This window comes from Panthera onca, chromosome B4 (genome assembly GCF_046562875.1).
Source record: "Panthera onca isolate mPanOnc1 chromosome B4, mPanOnc1 haplotype 2, whole genome shotgun sequence".
In the NCBI taxonomy this organism is placed as follows: domain Eukaryota; kingdom Metazoa; phylum Chordata; class Mammalia; order Carnivora; family Felidae; genus Panthera; species Panthera onca.
This window is the reverse complement of record NC_138345.1, coordinates 63,110,820-63,129,332: the sequence shown is the minus strand read 5'-3', so window position 1 is coordinate 63,129,332 and position 18,513 is coordinate 63,110,820. Positions and strand designations below refer to the sequence as shown.

General features: G+C 35.6%; 1 protein-coding gene across 2 annotated transcripts in view; it reads left to right on the top strand.

The window, feature by feature from the left end:
- IPO8 (importin 8) overlaps positions 1-18,513 on the top strand; it is an 85,662-nt gene that overhangs the window by 42,977 nt on the left and 24,172 nt on the right. For both annotated transcript variants that reach the window (XM_060658023.3, XM_078449956.2), the window contains 3 exons: positions 241-366; positions 1,038-1,135; positions 4,120-4,215. In XM_060658023.3, coding sequence (XP_060514006.1) covers positions 241-366; positions 1,038-1,135; positions 4,120-4,215 — 320 coding nt within the window. The remainder of the gene's footprint in view (positions 1-240; positions 367-1,037; positions 1,136-4,119; positions 4,216-18,513) is intronic.

Sequence of the window (18,513 nt, the reverse complement as noted above, 5' to 3'; positions counted from 1 at the left end):
GAAAATATGTATTTCCAGTATTCTAGGGAAATTTAGTAAAAGCAAATCTTTGCCCTGTCCTGTTAGGTAGGGGGCAGATGGAAGGTGGCAAATATGGGAATGCTGAGAAAGGGGTGCTCAAGTATGTTAGGTGCAGAGGAATGTATGCAGGTAGATAGTCTCAATCCTCCCCTCTGTGGTCTTTGTGTTTTAATTTTTGCTGTTTCCTAGCATTCTAACTAAAGATTTTCTTCCTTCTAGAATTTTATGAAGAAATTCTTTCACTGGCCTACAGTTTAACCTGCCATGGCATTTCCCCTCAAATGTGGCAGCTGCTAGGTATATTATATGAGGTGTTTCAGCAGGATTGTTTTGAATACTTTACAGGTATGCCTTTGGCCATGTAACATTTTTGCTTTTCTGTGTCTGGACATTATTTCCTTTGACACATGACATAAAGACACATACGATTCCGGTACTAATCAGAAAACAGTTGTTATTTCTCTGTGGAATAAAAGGTGGTGCTATTAGAGCAGTGTTTTCCAGAGCTAGGGATACAGGCAGTAGGAAGGAGCCTGTTTCCTGTTGTATCTCAAATTAGTTTGCAGTCAGAACAAATGTCCATACATTAATTCAGTTAGTATTTTCTGAATACTGTCTATATTTCAAGCACTGTTCTAAGTATAGCGGTATAGCAGTGAACAAAATAGACAGCATTGCTCTTTTGACGCTTCCATTTCTGGTTGGGGGGAGGGAAGGTGGGGAACACACAGATAAGCAAGAAAATACACACTTTGTGAAGTGGTGATGAGTCCTTTAGAGAAAAGGACAAACATTCAGAACAATCACTATAATAAATGGTGAGCATTTTAATCTTCCTGATCCACATTTTCCTCATCTATAAATAGGGCAGATCTGTCACTTTCCTTACTAGCATTTGTGGCTGCGAAGGAAGATAGTAATATGTGGGTGCTATAGAAATATAGCTTCCGTGGGAATCATTTATTTCTACTCCTGTTACTCAAGTCTCATTGGGATTTTGAATTTTTTTTTTCCAGATATGATGCCTCTCCTGCATAATTATGTGACAATAGATACAAATACTTTATTATCTAATCCAAAGCATTTAGAAATACTTTTTACAATGTGTAGAAAGGTAAGCGTGTCCTAATCAGTTGTAGTGGTTCTTAGTAATGTTTGAGTGTTTTACTGCTGGTCACTCTCAATTTGTTTCTTACACCTTTAGTTCTGTATTGCCTCCATCAACATATATTTGCCATTTTGTATTTTCTAATAGAGCTTGGAATTATTATTTGAAAATTTTATATTTGTGTTGTGCTTAAGAATGCTTGCCACTTTTGTAGCTGTGTACTTTATAATGGTCAGGGTAAATAATTTTGTTTGTTTTTCCTTCAAAAATGCAAACTTACTACTTGATGAAAGAAAAGTGCTAAGAAAATAAGCACACAGTTTGTCATTCTTGATTTTTTTAAATTGAATGTGTATATTGGAAACAACTAGATGTATATATTTTGATTATAAATAAGACAAAAAATTGGAATAGTTGGAAAAACAGTATCATTTAGCTCAATACAGGTTGATTTATCAGCCATATACTGGCTACTGTTAGATTCACATGCAGACATGTCTACTGTGTTGTCTTTGTCACAGGTTAGATTTTGCCCTCTATTGGTTATATCTAGGAATCATTGATGAGTATAAATAATATTTTCCTTTCTCCTTTAGGTGAATATTTATATACACATAAATATAAAACTATATGTTGCATAAAGCTGCCAAATATCTAAGTTTGGCCTTGGAGTTGGGACTAAAGTATCTAGTCTACAACCTGTCTTTCTCACTAAAAGAGATGTGTACCAAGATATGTTAAGAGCTCTGAGCTGCCAATCAGCACATCTGATTAAAGTCTCAATTCAGTTGTAAAGAGCCTGGGAGATTTTGGGAGGTCACTAAATTTCATCACATATAAATGAAAGGAGTAGAATCATGATTTTTAAAGACTCCTTTAGCTCTGTAATACCTAGCTTATTAAATCAAAATCACTTGGCAGTACTTAGTATTTTCTCCTAAGTTGTGTAGACAAGTGCTATTGAGGGAAAGGGAAAGAGAAAGCAGCAAGCAGAAAACATAACAGTCCTACACCCATTAGTACAGCTGCTCTGTATTATATCTGCTGGGATAAAAGTGATGCTCACAGTAATGTCCTTAGACTTACCAAGTAGTTAAAATATATGTCCTACTCTTGGTTTTTAGTAATAACTGATATTTACTGGACTCTTCCTGTATACCAGGTATTTCCTCAGCATTTTATACATATTAACTTATTTTATCTTTACAATATTATGAGGAAGGTATCACCTTTTGGTCAAAGAGGAGACCAAGGTATAATTTTTTGCATCGTGTCTGAGGTTTAGTACATTGTCCTAAGTCACAGAGCTAGTCTTTGTTGGAGCCATATTTGAACCCAGGTGGTCTGGCTTCAGAGCCCATTTTTTAAATTAGTAAACATATTTTGTTTCTTCTCCTTTTGGAGGTGGGGACCAAAACCAACCAACCAACCAGCCAACCAACAAACAAAAAACCAAGCAAATACAATTTGGGGAAAAAGGAGTGATTTATTTATTCTTTCTGTATTGTATGCCACCGCAATGGAAACAGTAAGACACAGAGGTTAATAAGTTTGTTTGAAAACACAGATAATAAGTGGCAGTGCTGGAATTTGAACCAAGCATTCTGGTTCCAGAGCCCATTTACATTTAGAATCTAGATCTAAATACATTGCCCTAGAGGTAAATTTTAAACTTTATGTAAATAGTGTTGGTTCTTGGTGTTGCCAGCTACCTGCTTAGGATTCAGCTCACTGATCCATCTGTTTTCCAGCTTCCAAAATTTTATAGCTATCTACTTTTTCCTTTTCTCTGTCTTTGTGGATTTATGCCTCTAAAATCTCTTTACTATCATTTTAATAGTCTTTTGGCAAGTAATAAAATTAAATGGGAATGTTCAATCTGTCTTCTTTACCTGGAATTTCTTTTTAATTCAGTTTTCTTAAATTGTATTTGCCTAGGAATTATCCAATTAACCTGAGTTTTCAAATATATAAGGAATATAATGTTCTCCATAATATTTACTTATTTCTAATCTCTCCTTTATCTGTATTTATGTCTTTCATGTCTTTTGTTTAAACAAATAGCTTAAGTATTTTGTTTGCAACTATCATTTCTAATATTTTTAAAATTTTGTTCTTTTTAAGAATAATTTTGACAAAGGCTGTCTACTTTGTTGTCTTTATTCAGTGAATCTGTTTTTTGTTTCTGTTATTTGTATTATTTGTATTTTTAATTTCTGTCTCCTCTTTGTTCTTTGGGTTAAGTCTGTTCTTTTTCTTATAGCTTGTGTTTGAACATTTATTAATTTTTTTTATATTTCTTAATTTCCAACATAAGCTTGCCTCTACTCTGCGAATCTCTCTTCTGGGAACCTTATTATAAGGCAATTATATTCCAAATTTTATGTATGAACATGTGCATTGTAGAATTGTTTATAATAGTGAAAATACAGCATTGACAATAGAGGAATATCTAGTAAACTGTTATATTTATCTACTGTAATACTTACAGTCCTAAGTGGTTATAACATCGATGGAAAATGTTTGTAGTTTAAAGTCCAAATGGAGAAATTAAAAGGTGTGTGATATCAAATTATGGTTATTATTTTGAAAAAAGTGAGTATATATGGACAAGAACTCAAAAGAAACAGAAACTACAGGGTTTGTTTCATTGTTTAAAAGTAAGGTTTGAAAATTTCTTTTCATTTCATTTTATTGGTTTGTTGTTTTGTTGCCTTTAAGGGAAGCTTCGTTTATCTGAAGTTAATTCCTATAGCTTAACTTTATTAATCCAAAGTTAAATAGGTGAATTCTTTCTTCTTAAAAGGAATTAGAGTAGATAAAGAAGATAGATGTACTTTATCTTGACCTTCCTTCTTTTGGGTGGGCAAACTTAGAAAGCAAAGCTGCGATTCTAATGTGTGAATTTTTATGAGCTATTTGCTTCATGTACACTTGATTAAATTCTCTGCAGTGCCATTCACTGCTAAGCTAAATTGTGATTACTGTAGGTACTATGTGGAGATGCAGGAGAAGATGCGGAATGTCATGCAGCCAAACTCCTTGAAGTCATCATTCTTCAGTGCAAAGGAAAGGGAATTGATCAGGTAATACATGTATGGAAAGTTTGTACTTGATGTTTATACTGAAATTTTACCTGATTGACATTTTGTTTATATTATATGATGGAAAATTAAAAAGATAGCCTGAAGTTTGTGCTTCCTGGTACAAATCCTATTTAAATGGCAAGGAAAAATACCCATGCAATTTGAAAATTGCACCTTGCATTCTAGCAGAGAAAGAAATAAACAGAAAAATATGTAATAATTTAAGAGGCTATCAAGCGAATCATGAAGGAGATGAATGTGTAAATTCTACTTAATTGGTTTCCCAGAGATTTGCATTTTCCCTTTGTTTTTGTAGATTCTACTGAAATATTCTCAGATTTGTTCTTTTAACCAGAAATGAAGATACTGTACAAAAAAGAAAAAGTTTCTTTTACTGATTTAAAAAGTATTATAGGGGTGCCCGGTGGCTCAGTTGGTTAAGTGTCCGACTCTTTTTTTAAATTTTTTTTTTTTTTTTTCAACGTTTTTTTTTTTAATTTATTTATTTATTTATTTATTTATTTATTTTTGGGACAGAGAGAGACAGAGCATGAACGGGGGAGGGGCAGAGAGAGAGACACACACAGAATCGGAAGCAAGCTCCAGGCTCCGAGCCATCGGCCCAGAGCCCGACGCGGGGCTCGAACTCACGGACCGCGAGATCGTGACCTGGCTGAAGTCGGACGCTTAACCGACTGCGCCACCCAGGCGCCCCAAGTGTCCGACTCTTGATTTCAGCTCGGTTTGTGAGTTTGAGCGCCACATTGGGCTCTGCGCTGACAGCACTGAGCCTGCTTGGGATTCTTCTCTCTCTCTCTCTCTCTCTCTCTCTCTCTCTGCCCCTCCCCTGCTCTCTCTCTCTCTCTCCCTCAAAATAAAAATTTTTAAAAAGTATTACAAATTTTCAACAAAGATTAATTTGATATTTGGTGTAATCATGGTATGATAGATACTGAGAAAAAAGTCTTCAAGTAAAATTGTGGAGTTGTCTTTTTTTCTTTCAGTTCTGTAATGTTTGCTCCATGTATTTCTTGGTAACAGCTTTATTGAGCTATAATTCACATACCATATAATTCACTCATTTACAGTGGATTCAGTGTATTTTAATATATTCACAGAATCATGCAACTATTCATATAGTCAGTTTTATTTTTTAATTAATTAATTAATTTTAAAATTTAAATCCAAGTTAATGTAAATGGTGTAATAATGATTTCAAGAATAGAATTTAGTGATTCATCACTTACTTATAACACCCAGTGCTCATCCCAGCAACTGTCCTCCTTAATGCCCCTTGCCCATTTAGCCCATCCCCACACCCAATACCCCTCTAGCAACCCTCAGTTTGTTCTCTTATGGTTTGTCCCCCTCTCTGTTTTTATATTATTTTACATCCCTTCCCTTATGTTCATCTGTTTTGTATCTTAAGTTCCACATATGAGTGAAATCATATGCTATGTCTTTCTCTGACTTATTTTAACATAATACACTGTAGTTCCATCCACACTGTTGCAAATGGCAAGATTTCATTCTTTTTTTGACTGCCGAGTAATATTACACTGTGTATATACATACCACATCTTCTTTATCTTTTCACCTGTTTATGGACATTTGAGCTCTTTCCATACTTTGGCTGTTGTCAGTAGTGCTGCTATAAACGTTGGTGTATGTGCCCCTTTGAAACAGCATACCTGTATCCCTTGGATAAATACCTAGTAATGTAATTGCTGGATTGATTGTAGGGTAGTTCTATTTTTAATATTTTGAGGAACCTCTATAATGTTTTCTAGAGTGGCTGCACCAGTTTGCATTCCCACCAGCGGTGCAAAAGGGTTCCTCTTTGTCTGCATCCTTGCCAATATCTGTTGTTGCCTGAGCTGTTAATGTTAGCTATTCTGACAGGTGTGAGGTGGTATCTCATTGTGGTTTTGATTTGTATTTCCCTGATGATGAGTGATGTTGAGCATTTTTTCATGTGTGTGTCAGCCATCTGGATGTCTTTTTTGGAAAGGTGTCTATTCATGTCTTTTGCCCATTTTTTCACTGGATTATTTGTTTTTGGAGTGTTGAGTTTGATAAGTTCTTTATAGGTTTTGGATCTAACCTTTTATCTGATATGTCATTTGCAAATATCTTCTCTTGTTCCATTGGTTGCCTTTTAGTTTTGCTGATTATTTCCTTCGCCGTGCAGAAGCTTTTTATCTTGATGAGGTCCCAATAGTTTATTTTTGCTTTTCTTTCCCTTGCCTCCAGAGACATGTCAAGTAAAAAATTGCTGTGGCCAAGGCCAAAGAGGTTGTTGCCTGATTTCTCCTCTAGGATTTTCCTGTCTTACATTTAGGTCCTTCATCCATTTTGAGTTTCTTTTTGTGTATGGTGTAAGAAAGTGGTCCAGGTTAATTTTTCTGCGTGTCGCTGTCCAGTTTTCCCAGCACCACTTACTGAAGAGACTGTCTTTATTCCATTGGATATTCTTTCCTGCTTTGTCAAAGATTAGTTGACCATACGTTTGTGGTTCCATTTCTGGGTTCTCTATTCTGTTCCATTGATCTGAGTGTCTGTTCTTGTGCAAGTACCATACTGTCTTGATGATTACAGCTTTGCAATACAGCTTGAAGTCTGGAATTGTGATGCCTCCAGCTTTGGTTTTCTTTTTCAGGATTGCTTTGGCTATTTGGGGTCTTTTCTGGTTCCATACAAATTTAAGAATTGTTTATTCTAGCTCTTTGAAGAGTGCTGGTGTTGTTTTGATACGTATTGCATTGAATATGTAGATTGCTTTGGGTAGTATTGACATTTTAACAATATTTGCTCTTCCTATCCAGGAGCATGGAATGTTTTTCCATTTTTTTGTGTCTTCTTCAATTTCTTTCATAAGCTTTCTATAGTTTTCAGTGTATAGATTTTTCACTCTTTGGTTAGGTTTATTCCTAGGTATTTTATGGTTACTTTGGTCAGTTTTAGAGCATTCCATCACTATCCCCCAAAGAACTCCTCATTTCCCCTTAACACCTACCCCCTCCCCCCCCCCCCCCCCCCCAGCCTAGGCAACCATTATTCTGCTTTCTTATTTTAGAGATTTGTCTATTCTAGACATTTCATATAAACGGAATCATGTGGTCCTTTGTGAATGACTTTTCTCACTTAGCATAATGGTTTAAAGGTTCATCCATGTGGTAGCATGCGTACTAGTAGTTCATTTCTTTTTATTGCCAAATATTCCATTGTGTGGATATATCACATTTATTTTAGCCATTCGTTAGTTGGTGGATTCTTGGATTATATCCACTTTTTTTTTTTTTTTTTTAAGTCAGCTCCATTCCCAATGAGGGGCTTGAAGTCATGACTCTGAGATCAGAAGTCACATGCCCTACTGACTGAGCCAGCCAGGCGCCCCTGATTATTCCCACTTTTTGTCTACTGTGAATAATGGTATGCACATTTCTATGCAGATTTTTGTGTGGACGTGCTTTCATTTCTCTTGGAATATATCTAGGAGTGGCGGTTCTTTGTTTAATTGTTTGAAGAACTGCCAAACTTTTTCCAAAGCAGCTGCACCATTTCCCATTCCTACCAGCAGTGAATGAGGAGGATTCCAATTTGTATCCTCATCAATTCTTGCTTTGTTGCTCTTGTTTTCTTGATCAGTTTTTTTTTCTTATAGCCATCCTTGTAGGTGTGAAGTAGTATATCACAGTTTTGATTTGCATTTGCTTGATGGCTAATGATGTTGAGTATCTTTTCCTATGGCCATTTGTATATCTTTTTTTTTTCTTTTTTTTTTGAGAAATGTCTATTCAGATTCTTGGCCCATTTTAATTAGGTTATTTGTTTATTATTGAGTTATGGGGGTTATTTAAATATTCTAAATTCAAGTCCATTGTCAGATGTACAGTTTGCAAAAATTTTCTCCCAATTTGTGGATTGTGTTATCACTGTCTTAAATCTTTTTTTTTTTTTAAGTTTGATTTATTTTGAGATAGAGAGCATGCAAGTGGGGGAGGGTCAAAGAGAGAGGGAGAAAGAGAGAATCCCACACTGGCTCCACACTGTCAGCGCAGAGGGGCTTGAACTCACGAACTGTGAGATCCTGACCTGAGCTGAAGTTGGAAGCTCAACCAACTGAGCCCCCCAGGCGCCGCAGTTGTGTTACCACTTTCTTGATGGTGTCCTTTGAAGCAGTTTTTAATTTTGATGATGCCCAGTTTATCTAATTTTTCTTTTGTTGCTTGTGGCTGGTGGTATATTTAAGAACCTGTTGCTAAATACAAGTTCACAGAGATTTCCTTGTGTTCTCTTCGAAAAGTTTTATGGTTTTAGCTGCAACATTTAGCTCTTTAATTCGTTTTGAGTTAAATTTTCTGTGTGGTATGAGAAAGGAGTTAATTCATTATTCTGCATGTGGATAGCAAGTTGTCTCAGTACTATTTGTTGAAAAAACTATTCTTTCCCTATTGAATTGTCTTAGCACCTTGTCAAATGAATTGACTATAAAGGTGAGGTTCATTTCTGTATTCTCGTTCTATTTGATTGATTTTTTTTTTTTTATCTTTAAGCCAGGACTACACTATCTTTATTAAATTTTGAAATTAGGAAGTTCTAGTCTTCCAGTTTTGTTCTTTTGCAAGACTGTTTGGACTATTCTGGGTTCCTTGAGTTTCCATGTGAAATTTAGGGCAGCTTGTCAATTTCAGCAAAGAAGTCAGCTGGTATTGTGAGAGGCATTGTGCTGAATCTGTAGAATCATTGTAGATCTGGGAAATATTGCCATTTTAAGAATACTTAGTCTTTTATCCCCTGAACATGGGATCTCTTTCCTTATGTTTAGGTCAAATTTCTTTTAAAAATGTTGTTTAGTTTTCACAGTAAAAGTTTCGCAGTTCTTTTGTTAAAATATTCATAGTTTAGTCTTTTTAATGCTATTGTAAATGGAATTATTTTCTTAATTTCATTTTCAAGTTTATTGCCCATGCTTAGAAATACATTTTAAAAATATGTATTTATTGTGTATCCTGCAACCTTGCCAAGCTTGTTTATTAGATTAATGTTTCAGTAAACTTTTTAGGATTACCAGTCTGGGTGCTTTTTATTTTTCTCGCCTAATTGCCTTGGCTAGAACCTCTAGTGCAATGTTGAAGAGATGTGGTGAAAGGAGAGGTGTTGTTCCTAATCTTAGGGGGAAACATTCCTTTCACCATTAAGTCTGATGTTAGCTGTGGGTTTTTCATAGACGCTTTGTATCAGGTTGAGGGAGTTCCTGTTTGTTTGTACTTTGTTGACTATTTTTATCATGAAGCATGTTGAATTTTGTCAGATGGCTTTTTCTATACCTTTATTATAGGTGTATTCATATTTCTATTTATTTTTGAGTTAATTTCAGTAGTTTGCACCTTTCTAGGAATTTGTTGGTGTAATTTATGTTAACTAATTTGTTGGCATGAAGTTCATATTTTTTTTTATTTCTGTAGGTTGGTAGTATGTTCCCAGTTTTGGTAATTAGTGTCTTCTCTCTCTCTTTTTTATCTTTTCGTCAGTTGAGCTAAATAAAGGTTTTCCAATTTTGTCGATCTTTTCAAAGAACCAATTTATGGTTTTGTTCACTATTGTTTTTCTGTTTTCTATTTCATTAGTTTCTGGTCTAATCTTTACCATTTATTCTCTTCCATTTGCTTTGAGTTTAGTTTGCTCTTTTATTTCCAGTATCTTATTTTTTTAAGTTTATTTATTTATTTTGAGAGAGAGAGAACACATGTGTGTGCACAAGTGGGGGAGGGACAGAGAGAGGGAGAGACAGAATCCTAAGCAGGTTCTGCACTTGGGGCTCAAACTCACAAACTGTGAGATCATGACCTGAGCCAAGATCAAGAGTTGGACCCTTAACTGAGCCGGTCAGGTATCCCTATTTCCAGTATCTTAAGGTGGAAGGTTATGTTATGATTTGAATTATTTTTTAAATACATCTGCAACTATAAATTTTCCTCTAAGTGCTGTTTTAGCTATATTAATTTAACTCAAAATATGTTCTCATTTTTTTGGTGGTTTATTCTGGACCCATTGGTTATTTAGGAGTGTGTTAATTTGCAAGTATTTGTGAATTTCCCAAATTCTGTTATTGATTTTTTTTTTTTAATGTTTATTTTTGAGAGAGAGAGCACATGTGTGCACGCTCACAAGCTGGTGGGGAGCAGAGAGAGAGGGGGACAGGGGATCTGAAGGGGGCTCTGTGCTGACAGCAGAGAGTCCAGTGTGGGATTTGAACTCATGAACTGTGAGATCACAACCTGAGCTAAAGTTGGATGTTTGACCAGTCGACTGAGCCACCCAAGTACCCCTCTATTATTATTTCTAATTTTACTCCATTGTGATTAGAGAACATACTTTCTATAATTTCATTCTTTTTAAATGTATTGGGACTTGTTTTATGGCCCCAAATATAGTTTGTCCTGATACTGTTCCATTGCATTTAAGAATAATATGTATTCTGCTTTTGTTGGGTGGAATGTTGTATAGATTTTTGTTAGATCTAGTTGATTTATAATGTTGCTTAAGTTTCTTATCTACTTGATCTTCTACTTATCCATTATTTTTAAAAAATATTTTTATTTTATTTTAGAGAGGGTGAGGGGGGGGGAGAGAGAGAGAGAGAGAGAATGAATGAATGAATGAATGAATCTTAAGTAGGCTCCATGCTAAGTGTGGAGCCTGATGTGGTTCTCAGTTCCACAACCCTGAGATCATACCTGAGCCGAAATCAAGAGTTGGTTTCTCAACCGACTGTGCCACTTGGGCATGCCTACTCATCCATCATTGTTCTTTATTTAAAAAAAATTTTTTTTATGTTTATTTTGAGAGAGAGAGAGAGAGAGAGTGAGAGCACAAGTGGGGGAGGGGCAGAGAGAGAGAGAATCCCAAGCAGACTCTGTGCTGTTGGTAGAACCTAAATGAGAGCTTGAATTCATGAACTGTGAGATCATGACCTGAGCTGAAACCGAGTCAGATGCCTAATGGACTGAGCCACCCAGGCGTCCCTCATCCATTATTGTTCTATCCATCATTGAAAGTGAAGTCTCCAACTGTTGTTGAATTTGTCTATTTCTCCCTTTTTTCCTGTCAGTTTTTGCTTCAGATATTTTAGAGCTCTGTTTTTAGGTACATGTATGTTTATAAATGCTGTATCTTCCTGAGTTCACCTCTTTTTCAATAAAAATGTTTCTCTTTGTCTCTAGTAACATTTTTTTTTTTAAATTTTTAACGTTTATTTATTTTTGAGACAGAGAGAGACAGAGCATGAACGGGGGAGGGTCAGAGAGAGGGAGACACAGAATCCGAAACAGGCTTCAGGCTCCGAGCTGTCAGCACAGAGCCCAACATGGGGCTCGAACTCATGGACCGCGAGATCGTGACCTGAGCCGAAGTCGGCCGCTCAACCGACTGAGCCACCCAGGCGCCCCACATTTTTTTTTGTTTTAATGTCTATATTGTCTAATAGTAGTATAGCCACTCCGACTTTCTTATGGTTGCTGTTTGCATATCTTTTTTCATCTTTTTACTTTTAAGCTATTTATATTTTTGAATCTAAAGTGTGTTTCCTGTAGATAGCATATAGATGAATCTTGTTTTTTTAAATCCAATTTGACATTCTCTTTTGATTGTTTAATATGTTAATATTTAATGTTATTGTTATGCATGGATTTAGTCTGTCATTTTTTATTTTATATATCTCATTTTTTCCCCTGTTCTTTTTTTACTGCTTTCTTTTGAAATAGTTAAATATTTTCTTAAAAAAATTTTTTTTTTAAATTTATTTTTGAGAGACAGAGCATGAGTGGAGGGACAGAGAGAGGGAGACACAGAATCTGAAGCCAGCTCCAGGGTCTGAGCTGTCAGCACAGAGCCTGATGTGGGGCTTGAACTCACGAACCTTGAGATCATGAGCTGAGCTGAAGGCAGATGCTTAACTGACTGAGCCACTTAGGTACCCTAAGTAAATATTTTCTAATGTCACATTTTAATTTCTTTAATTTTTTTTTCACTATTTAAAAAATTTTCCGGGTGCTTGGGAAGCTCAGTCGGTTAAGCATCCAACTCTTGATTTTAGCTCAGGTCATGATCTCCTGGTTGTGAGATCAGACCCAGCATCAGGCTTCTTGTTGGGCGTGTAGCTTGCTTAAGATTCTCTCTCTCCCTCTCCCCCTGGCTCTCCACAGCTTGTGTGCACATGTGCTCTCTCTCTCAAAAATTTTTTTTTTCTTAGTGGTTGCTCTAGGGCTTACTGTATACATCTTATTAGAATCTACTTCAGATTTAGGTTAACCTAATTTTAGTGAGAAATAGATGCATTACTCCTATTATCTTTTCTTCCTCCTTTTTATACTATTACTGTTACATATATTACATTTATATATGTTATAAACCTAGAAATAGTTGTTTTTTGTAATTTTATGTGTTAAAGAAGCTAAGAAAGGCAAGCCAAGTATATGTTTATAGAGTTTGCATATTAACTCTCTTATTTACCATTTCTCAATTCTTTTCATTTGTTCCTTTGGATTGGAGTTACCATCTGGTGTCATTTGCTTTCTCCAGTAAAATGTTGCTCCTATTTCCTTTGTATTGTTAATATTGAATATATTACATTTCTATATTTTATAGTCCCAGCAATACAATTTTAAAATGTTGTTTTATGCAATTGCTTTCTCTTTTCTCTTTTTCTTTTTTTTTTTTAATTGCATTTCATTTTTAAAACATTTAAGAGGAGAAAGTCAAAGAAATAGTGTTTTTCTATTTTTGAAAATTACATAATTACATTTACGGGAGCTCGTGTGTGTGGATGTGTGTGTCTTTGAATAACCTTCTGGGTCACTTGCTTTCAGCTTGAACTTCCTTTAGTAAGTTCAGGGTAAGGTCTGATAGCAGTGAATTCTCTGTTGTTGTTTTCTGAGAGTATTTTATTTTACTTTCAGTTTTGATAGACAGTTTTACTGAATTCTTGGTTTTTTCTTTCAGCAATTTGAATATACCATCACCCTGCCTTCCGGTCTCCATTGTTCTGATAAGAAACATTGATTAACATTGATTTATCTTACTAGCATTCCCTTGTACTTGGTCGCTATGTATGTTTTTTCTCATGCTGCTATAAATGTTATCTCTTTGTCTTTTACCATTTTTACTATGAAATGTCTTTGTTTTTATCTTACTTGGATTTGTTGACTTTCTTGGATATATAGATTGTTTTTTATCAGACTGGGAATGTTTCCAGCCATTATTTCTTCAAGTATTTTTTCTTCTTTTTCTCTCTTCTCTCCTTCTGATTCTCCCTCTACATATACATTGGTGTGCTTAATGGTGTTCCACATTTCTTTGAGGCTCTGATAATTTTTCTTTATTCTCTCTTTTCTCTGGTGTTTGGATTACATACTCTTTTTCAATCTATCTTCAGGTTTGCTTATTCTCTCTTCTGCCAGTTCAGATCTATTGTTGAGCCCTTCTAATGAATTTTTCTTTTTTTTTTTTCATTTTTTTTTTAAGTGAGCTCCATGCTCAACGTGGGGCTTGAACTTAGAACCCCATGATCAAGAGCTACATACTCTACTGTCTGAGTCAAGTGCCCCTTGATGCTTTTTGCAATTTGCATGTCCTAATAGATATTTTCTGTTTGATGAGACATGGTCATCATAGCTTCCTATATTTTAAAGATGTTTTCTTTTAGGAGTGTCTGGGTGACTCAGTTTAGCATCCGACTTCAGCTCAGGTCATGATCTTGTGGTCTGTGGGTTCAAGCCTGAAACCTGCTTTGGATTCTGTGTCTCCCATTCCCTCTACCCTTCCCCTGCTCATTCTGTCTTTCTCAAAAATAAATAAACATTAAGAAAATGTTTTATTTTTTAAACATTTATAATGGCTGTTTTGAGGTTTTCAAAGCCCATGTTTCAGTTAGTTCTGACCCCAGGAGGATTCTTCTTGACTGTCTCTTTCCTGTTTTTCTCATGTGAACTTCTAGCTTACGGTTTATCTTTTTATTTTAATTAGGAGGAACCACCAGCCTCCTCTTATTTGCTGCTTACCACCAAGTTGTCCATTATTTTTGAGAAGAGTGACCCTCCAGCCTCCTTTCCGGGTTGATAAAGTTTTACATGTATTTTTGAAGGCTCATTTTCTCCTTCAACGAGTACTGTTTTAGGTGATGTAGGTGAGGTAGAAAGACATTGTGATGTCAACAGAACAAGGAGATAGTAAAGAACGGAAGTTGAGTGAAAGTAGAGAAGGGTTCAGTTCTGTTGACTGGCTTTTGGAAAGTTCTCAGCAGTAGAATCTAATCATGCCTGGAAGGTGTGGAATATACCCATACCAAAGAGTTCAGAATCTCTCCTCTAAGCCAGAAGTAGGCAAGCTATGGCCTGTGGGCCAAATCCAGCCTGTGACCTGTATGTATGGCCTAGGAATGAAGAGTGGTTTTCACATTTTTGAAGGTATGTTTAAAGAAAAAAAAAGTGTGCAACAGAGACTGTATATAGCCTGCAAAGTTGAAAGTATTATTAAATATCTACTGTAAGTTTACCAACCCTTGCTGTAAGCAATTGAACAGAGAATCCATTGAGCAGAGAAATGACATGATCAAAGTTAGGGACTTAGAATAATGAGTTTGCTAGCAGTAGCCTTAATCTAAACTGGTCTTCTGCATACACTGGCTGTGAAGAGGAGCAAGGAGGCTATTGCTAGTTGCAGTCTGAGGGTACTGCTTCTGTTCTAGGTGAGAAGCATTGGAAAGAGAAACCTAGAATAAGATTTATAGTGGGTGCCATTGCAAACATTGCATAGAAAACACCTGAAAAAACAAGGTGTTAGATGAGGAGGCCAGGGAAAAGCTTGAGAGCACAGGTTTTCCTTGGAAAGTTATAAAGATGACTTTTCCCACAGTTACAGATTGTATGGATACCAGTAGATGGGAATAGAGTGATGATATTACTCAAACTGTGACCATTTAATGGTATTAGTAGGTGTTCATTACAAAAAAGTATTCAATGGTCAGATAAGTCTAGGAAATACTAGATAAAACAATATTCAACAGATTTCATTATTGCTTGACTTCTTGTGCCTTTATCTGAAAATGTGTCTAAGAGTGTGTTAGTATCTGTGTATTCCAAATTAATTTAACTCTGGAATGTTTTTGTTTTCCAAACCCAAGGAACATCTAATGTTGTGAAAGTGCTGTTTGAATAATGCTCGAGAGATGTCTTGAGGTAGAAAGAAGGGGTGTGGAAGCTTAAATCCAATAGCTTTATCTTTTCAGTAAAGTAGGAGAGGTTGTGGAAAGTGGAACAAGTTGAAATTTCATTTGGAGGAGTCTGATAGGTAATAAAAAGTTGAATTAAAGAATTGCTTTTATTGAAAATAGAACTACCCTACGGTCCAGCAATTGCTCTACTAGGTATTTACACAAAGGATCCAAAAATACTAATTGGAAGCAAGGATACATGCACCCCAGTGTTTATAGTAGCATTATCAACAATAGCCCAATGGAAAGAGCCCAAATGCCCATCGACTCCAAATTCCCATCGATTGATGAATGGATAAAGAAGATGTGGTGTGTGTGTGTGTATGTATATGTGTATGTGTGTGTGTGTGTGTGTGTGTGTGTGTGTATATATATATAATATATATAATATATATATATGATGGAATATTAGCCATAAAAAGAAGAGTTAAATCTTGCCATTTGCAATGATATGGATGGGGCTAGAGAGTGTTATGCTAAGCGAAATAAGTCAGTAAGAGAAGGACAAATAGCATATGATTTTACTCATGTTTGGAATTTAAGAAACAAAACAAATAAACATGGGAAAAAAAGAGAAGCAAACCAAGAAACAGATTCCTGAATATAGAGAACAAACTGATGGTTACCAGAGGGGAGGTGGGTAGGGAGATGAGTTAAATGGATGATGGGGAATAAGGAGGGTACTTGTGATGAACACTGGATGTTGTATGTAAGTGTTAAATCACTAAATTCTATACCTGAAGCTGAAAAAAAAATGCTTTTAGTTGGATAGATCCATTTGAAGTTAGCAAATAAAAATTTCTAGTATAATACAGTGGGTTTTTGCTCCTAAAACTGGGTTCCAGAGGGATTGGAAAGTTGGTATTTCTATGTCAGAAAGTTAGGGTCACTAGGGAATCTTGAATGTTAGGGAAGCTACAGTTCTGGTGCACTTAAGTAGAGCTGCACGGCTGTATTGCCTTGAAATTACATTCCTCTTATTTCCTGTAACTTGGTAGTTAGATCTAGAGATTTGGTCAGATGCATTTGTGATACTTTTGGCAAGAATGCTTCATAGATGGTGGTTTCTATTTCTACCAGGAGGCACAGAATGTCTGGTTGTCTCTCATCTTATGATGTTACTGCTGTTGGTGGTGGTTATTCTGTCATTTCTTTTTCATTTATTAGCTGAAATATTTCTATGAAATGTCTTTTCGTCAATTATTGGGGTTACTCTGAGGAACAGTTTGAGTATTTCCTTTTATTTTCTATGATTCAAGATAATAAGTTTGTTTCCTAACATTCTCCAAAGATGACCAGTGAGGTGTTTTGCTTTTTTTTTTTTTTTTGCTTTTTAAATATTATTATGAACTTACAGGTTCAAATTTGTTTGATGTATTTCAGTGTATTTCAGGTATACAAAGTTGCTTAAACTTGGGCCAGTTGGGAGCATACATGCCCACCTTAAGTGACTCCAGTAGTGTTTAGTAGTGTTCTTGCTGTCTGGTATGACTAGATGTTCCAGGTTCATCTTGTACATGTCCTGCCCTACCTTGGGAAATGGTATTCAAGACTATAAACACAAGGGATATTTATTGTTAATGAGTTGGTCATTATTTCCAAAGAGATCCAAGAAATACATATTGTATCATTTTAAGATTTACTTATCATTAGCACACACAGACATTTCTAGTTCAAATTCAGGACTTCGTTATTTTTACTTAACCTAATTGATCTGAATCTATATCTGCCATACCCGAAATCCTGGTTCTCATCACAATTATTCACTTTCTTTATCCCACTAATATGGATGTACAGTCTCAGAGTAATTATACCAACATTATCTCTAACACATGATGATTATTAACAGTTTAAAATTTTCTACTGGCTGTTTTTATCTCCAGGGTATGTCCATATGCTAGGAATATATATAGCCAAAATATAGTCAGATCATAAATTTTAAAGTCATTTAAAATAATCGCTGTTTGATTCATTTATTTCATTTTATTTTAACTTTTAGGAATTGCTTTAATTTTTTTTCTAACTATATAAAACATGTACATAATTCTGAAATCTAATTTATGAAACAAGGTGTATTCAGAGAAGTCTGGCTTCCATCCTTCTCCCCTCTCCCCTTATTCTCTCTCCCTGTCTGCCCACCCCCAGTGTCTAGTTATCCTTTCATTTTAAAAAGTAAGCAGGGGCGCCTGGGTGGCTCACTCTGTTAAGTGTCTGACTTTGTTTGGCTCAGGTCATGATCTCACGGTTTGTGGGTTGGAGCCCTGTGTCGGGCTCTGTGCTGACAGCTCGGAGCTTAGAGCCTGAAGCCTACTTTGCATTCTGGGTCTCCCTCTCTCTCTGCCCCTTCCACACTTGTGCTCTGTCTCTCTCTCTCAAAACTAAACATTTAAGATAAAATAAAAGGTAAGCAAAGAGGTGTATTCATTCTTCCTTCCTCACTTTTTTCTTTCCTCACCTTTTTAAACAGCCGCATACTGTACATATTTTTTTTCCCATCTTACCTTCTTCACATAATGATATATCCATCCTGTAGATCACTCCATAGTAGTATATAGAAGTATTCTGCATAATCAGTCCCCACAATTGATGGTGTATTAATGTAAAAGGGTAATTTTAGTTTTATTAGTTTTAAAACCTCAGAATTTCTTTGTATTCTTAATGGCTTTGCAAGTAATAGTAAACATTTGTTAAAATGAAGCTTTATTATTAAAGTATCTCAAGAAGAGCTTTTCAAGTTTAGTTTACATTTTCTTATGGCTTCATTGATTTACTATAATTATTTTACCATAATAATTTAAAAATTTTTTAATTTAAAATTTTTCACAGTGTAATGTTAGTTTCAGGTGTACAATATAGTGATTCAGCACTTCCATGCAACACTCCGTGCTCATCACAAGTGCCCTCCTTACCCTCTTGCACTGTTGGTGGGAATGCAAACTGGTACAGCCACTCTGGAAAACAGTGTGGAGGTTCCTGAAAAAATTAAAAATAGACCTACCCTATGACCCAGCAATAGCACTGCTAGG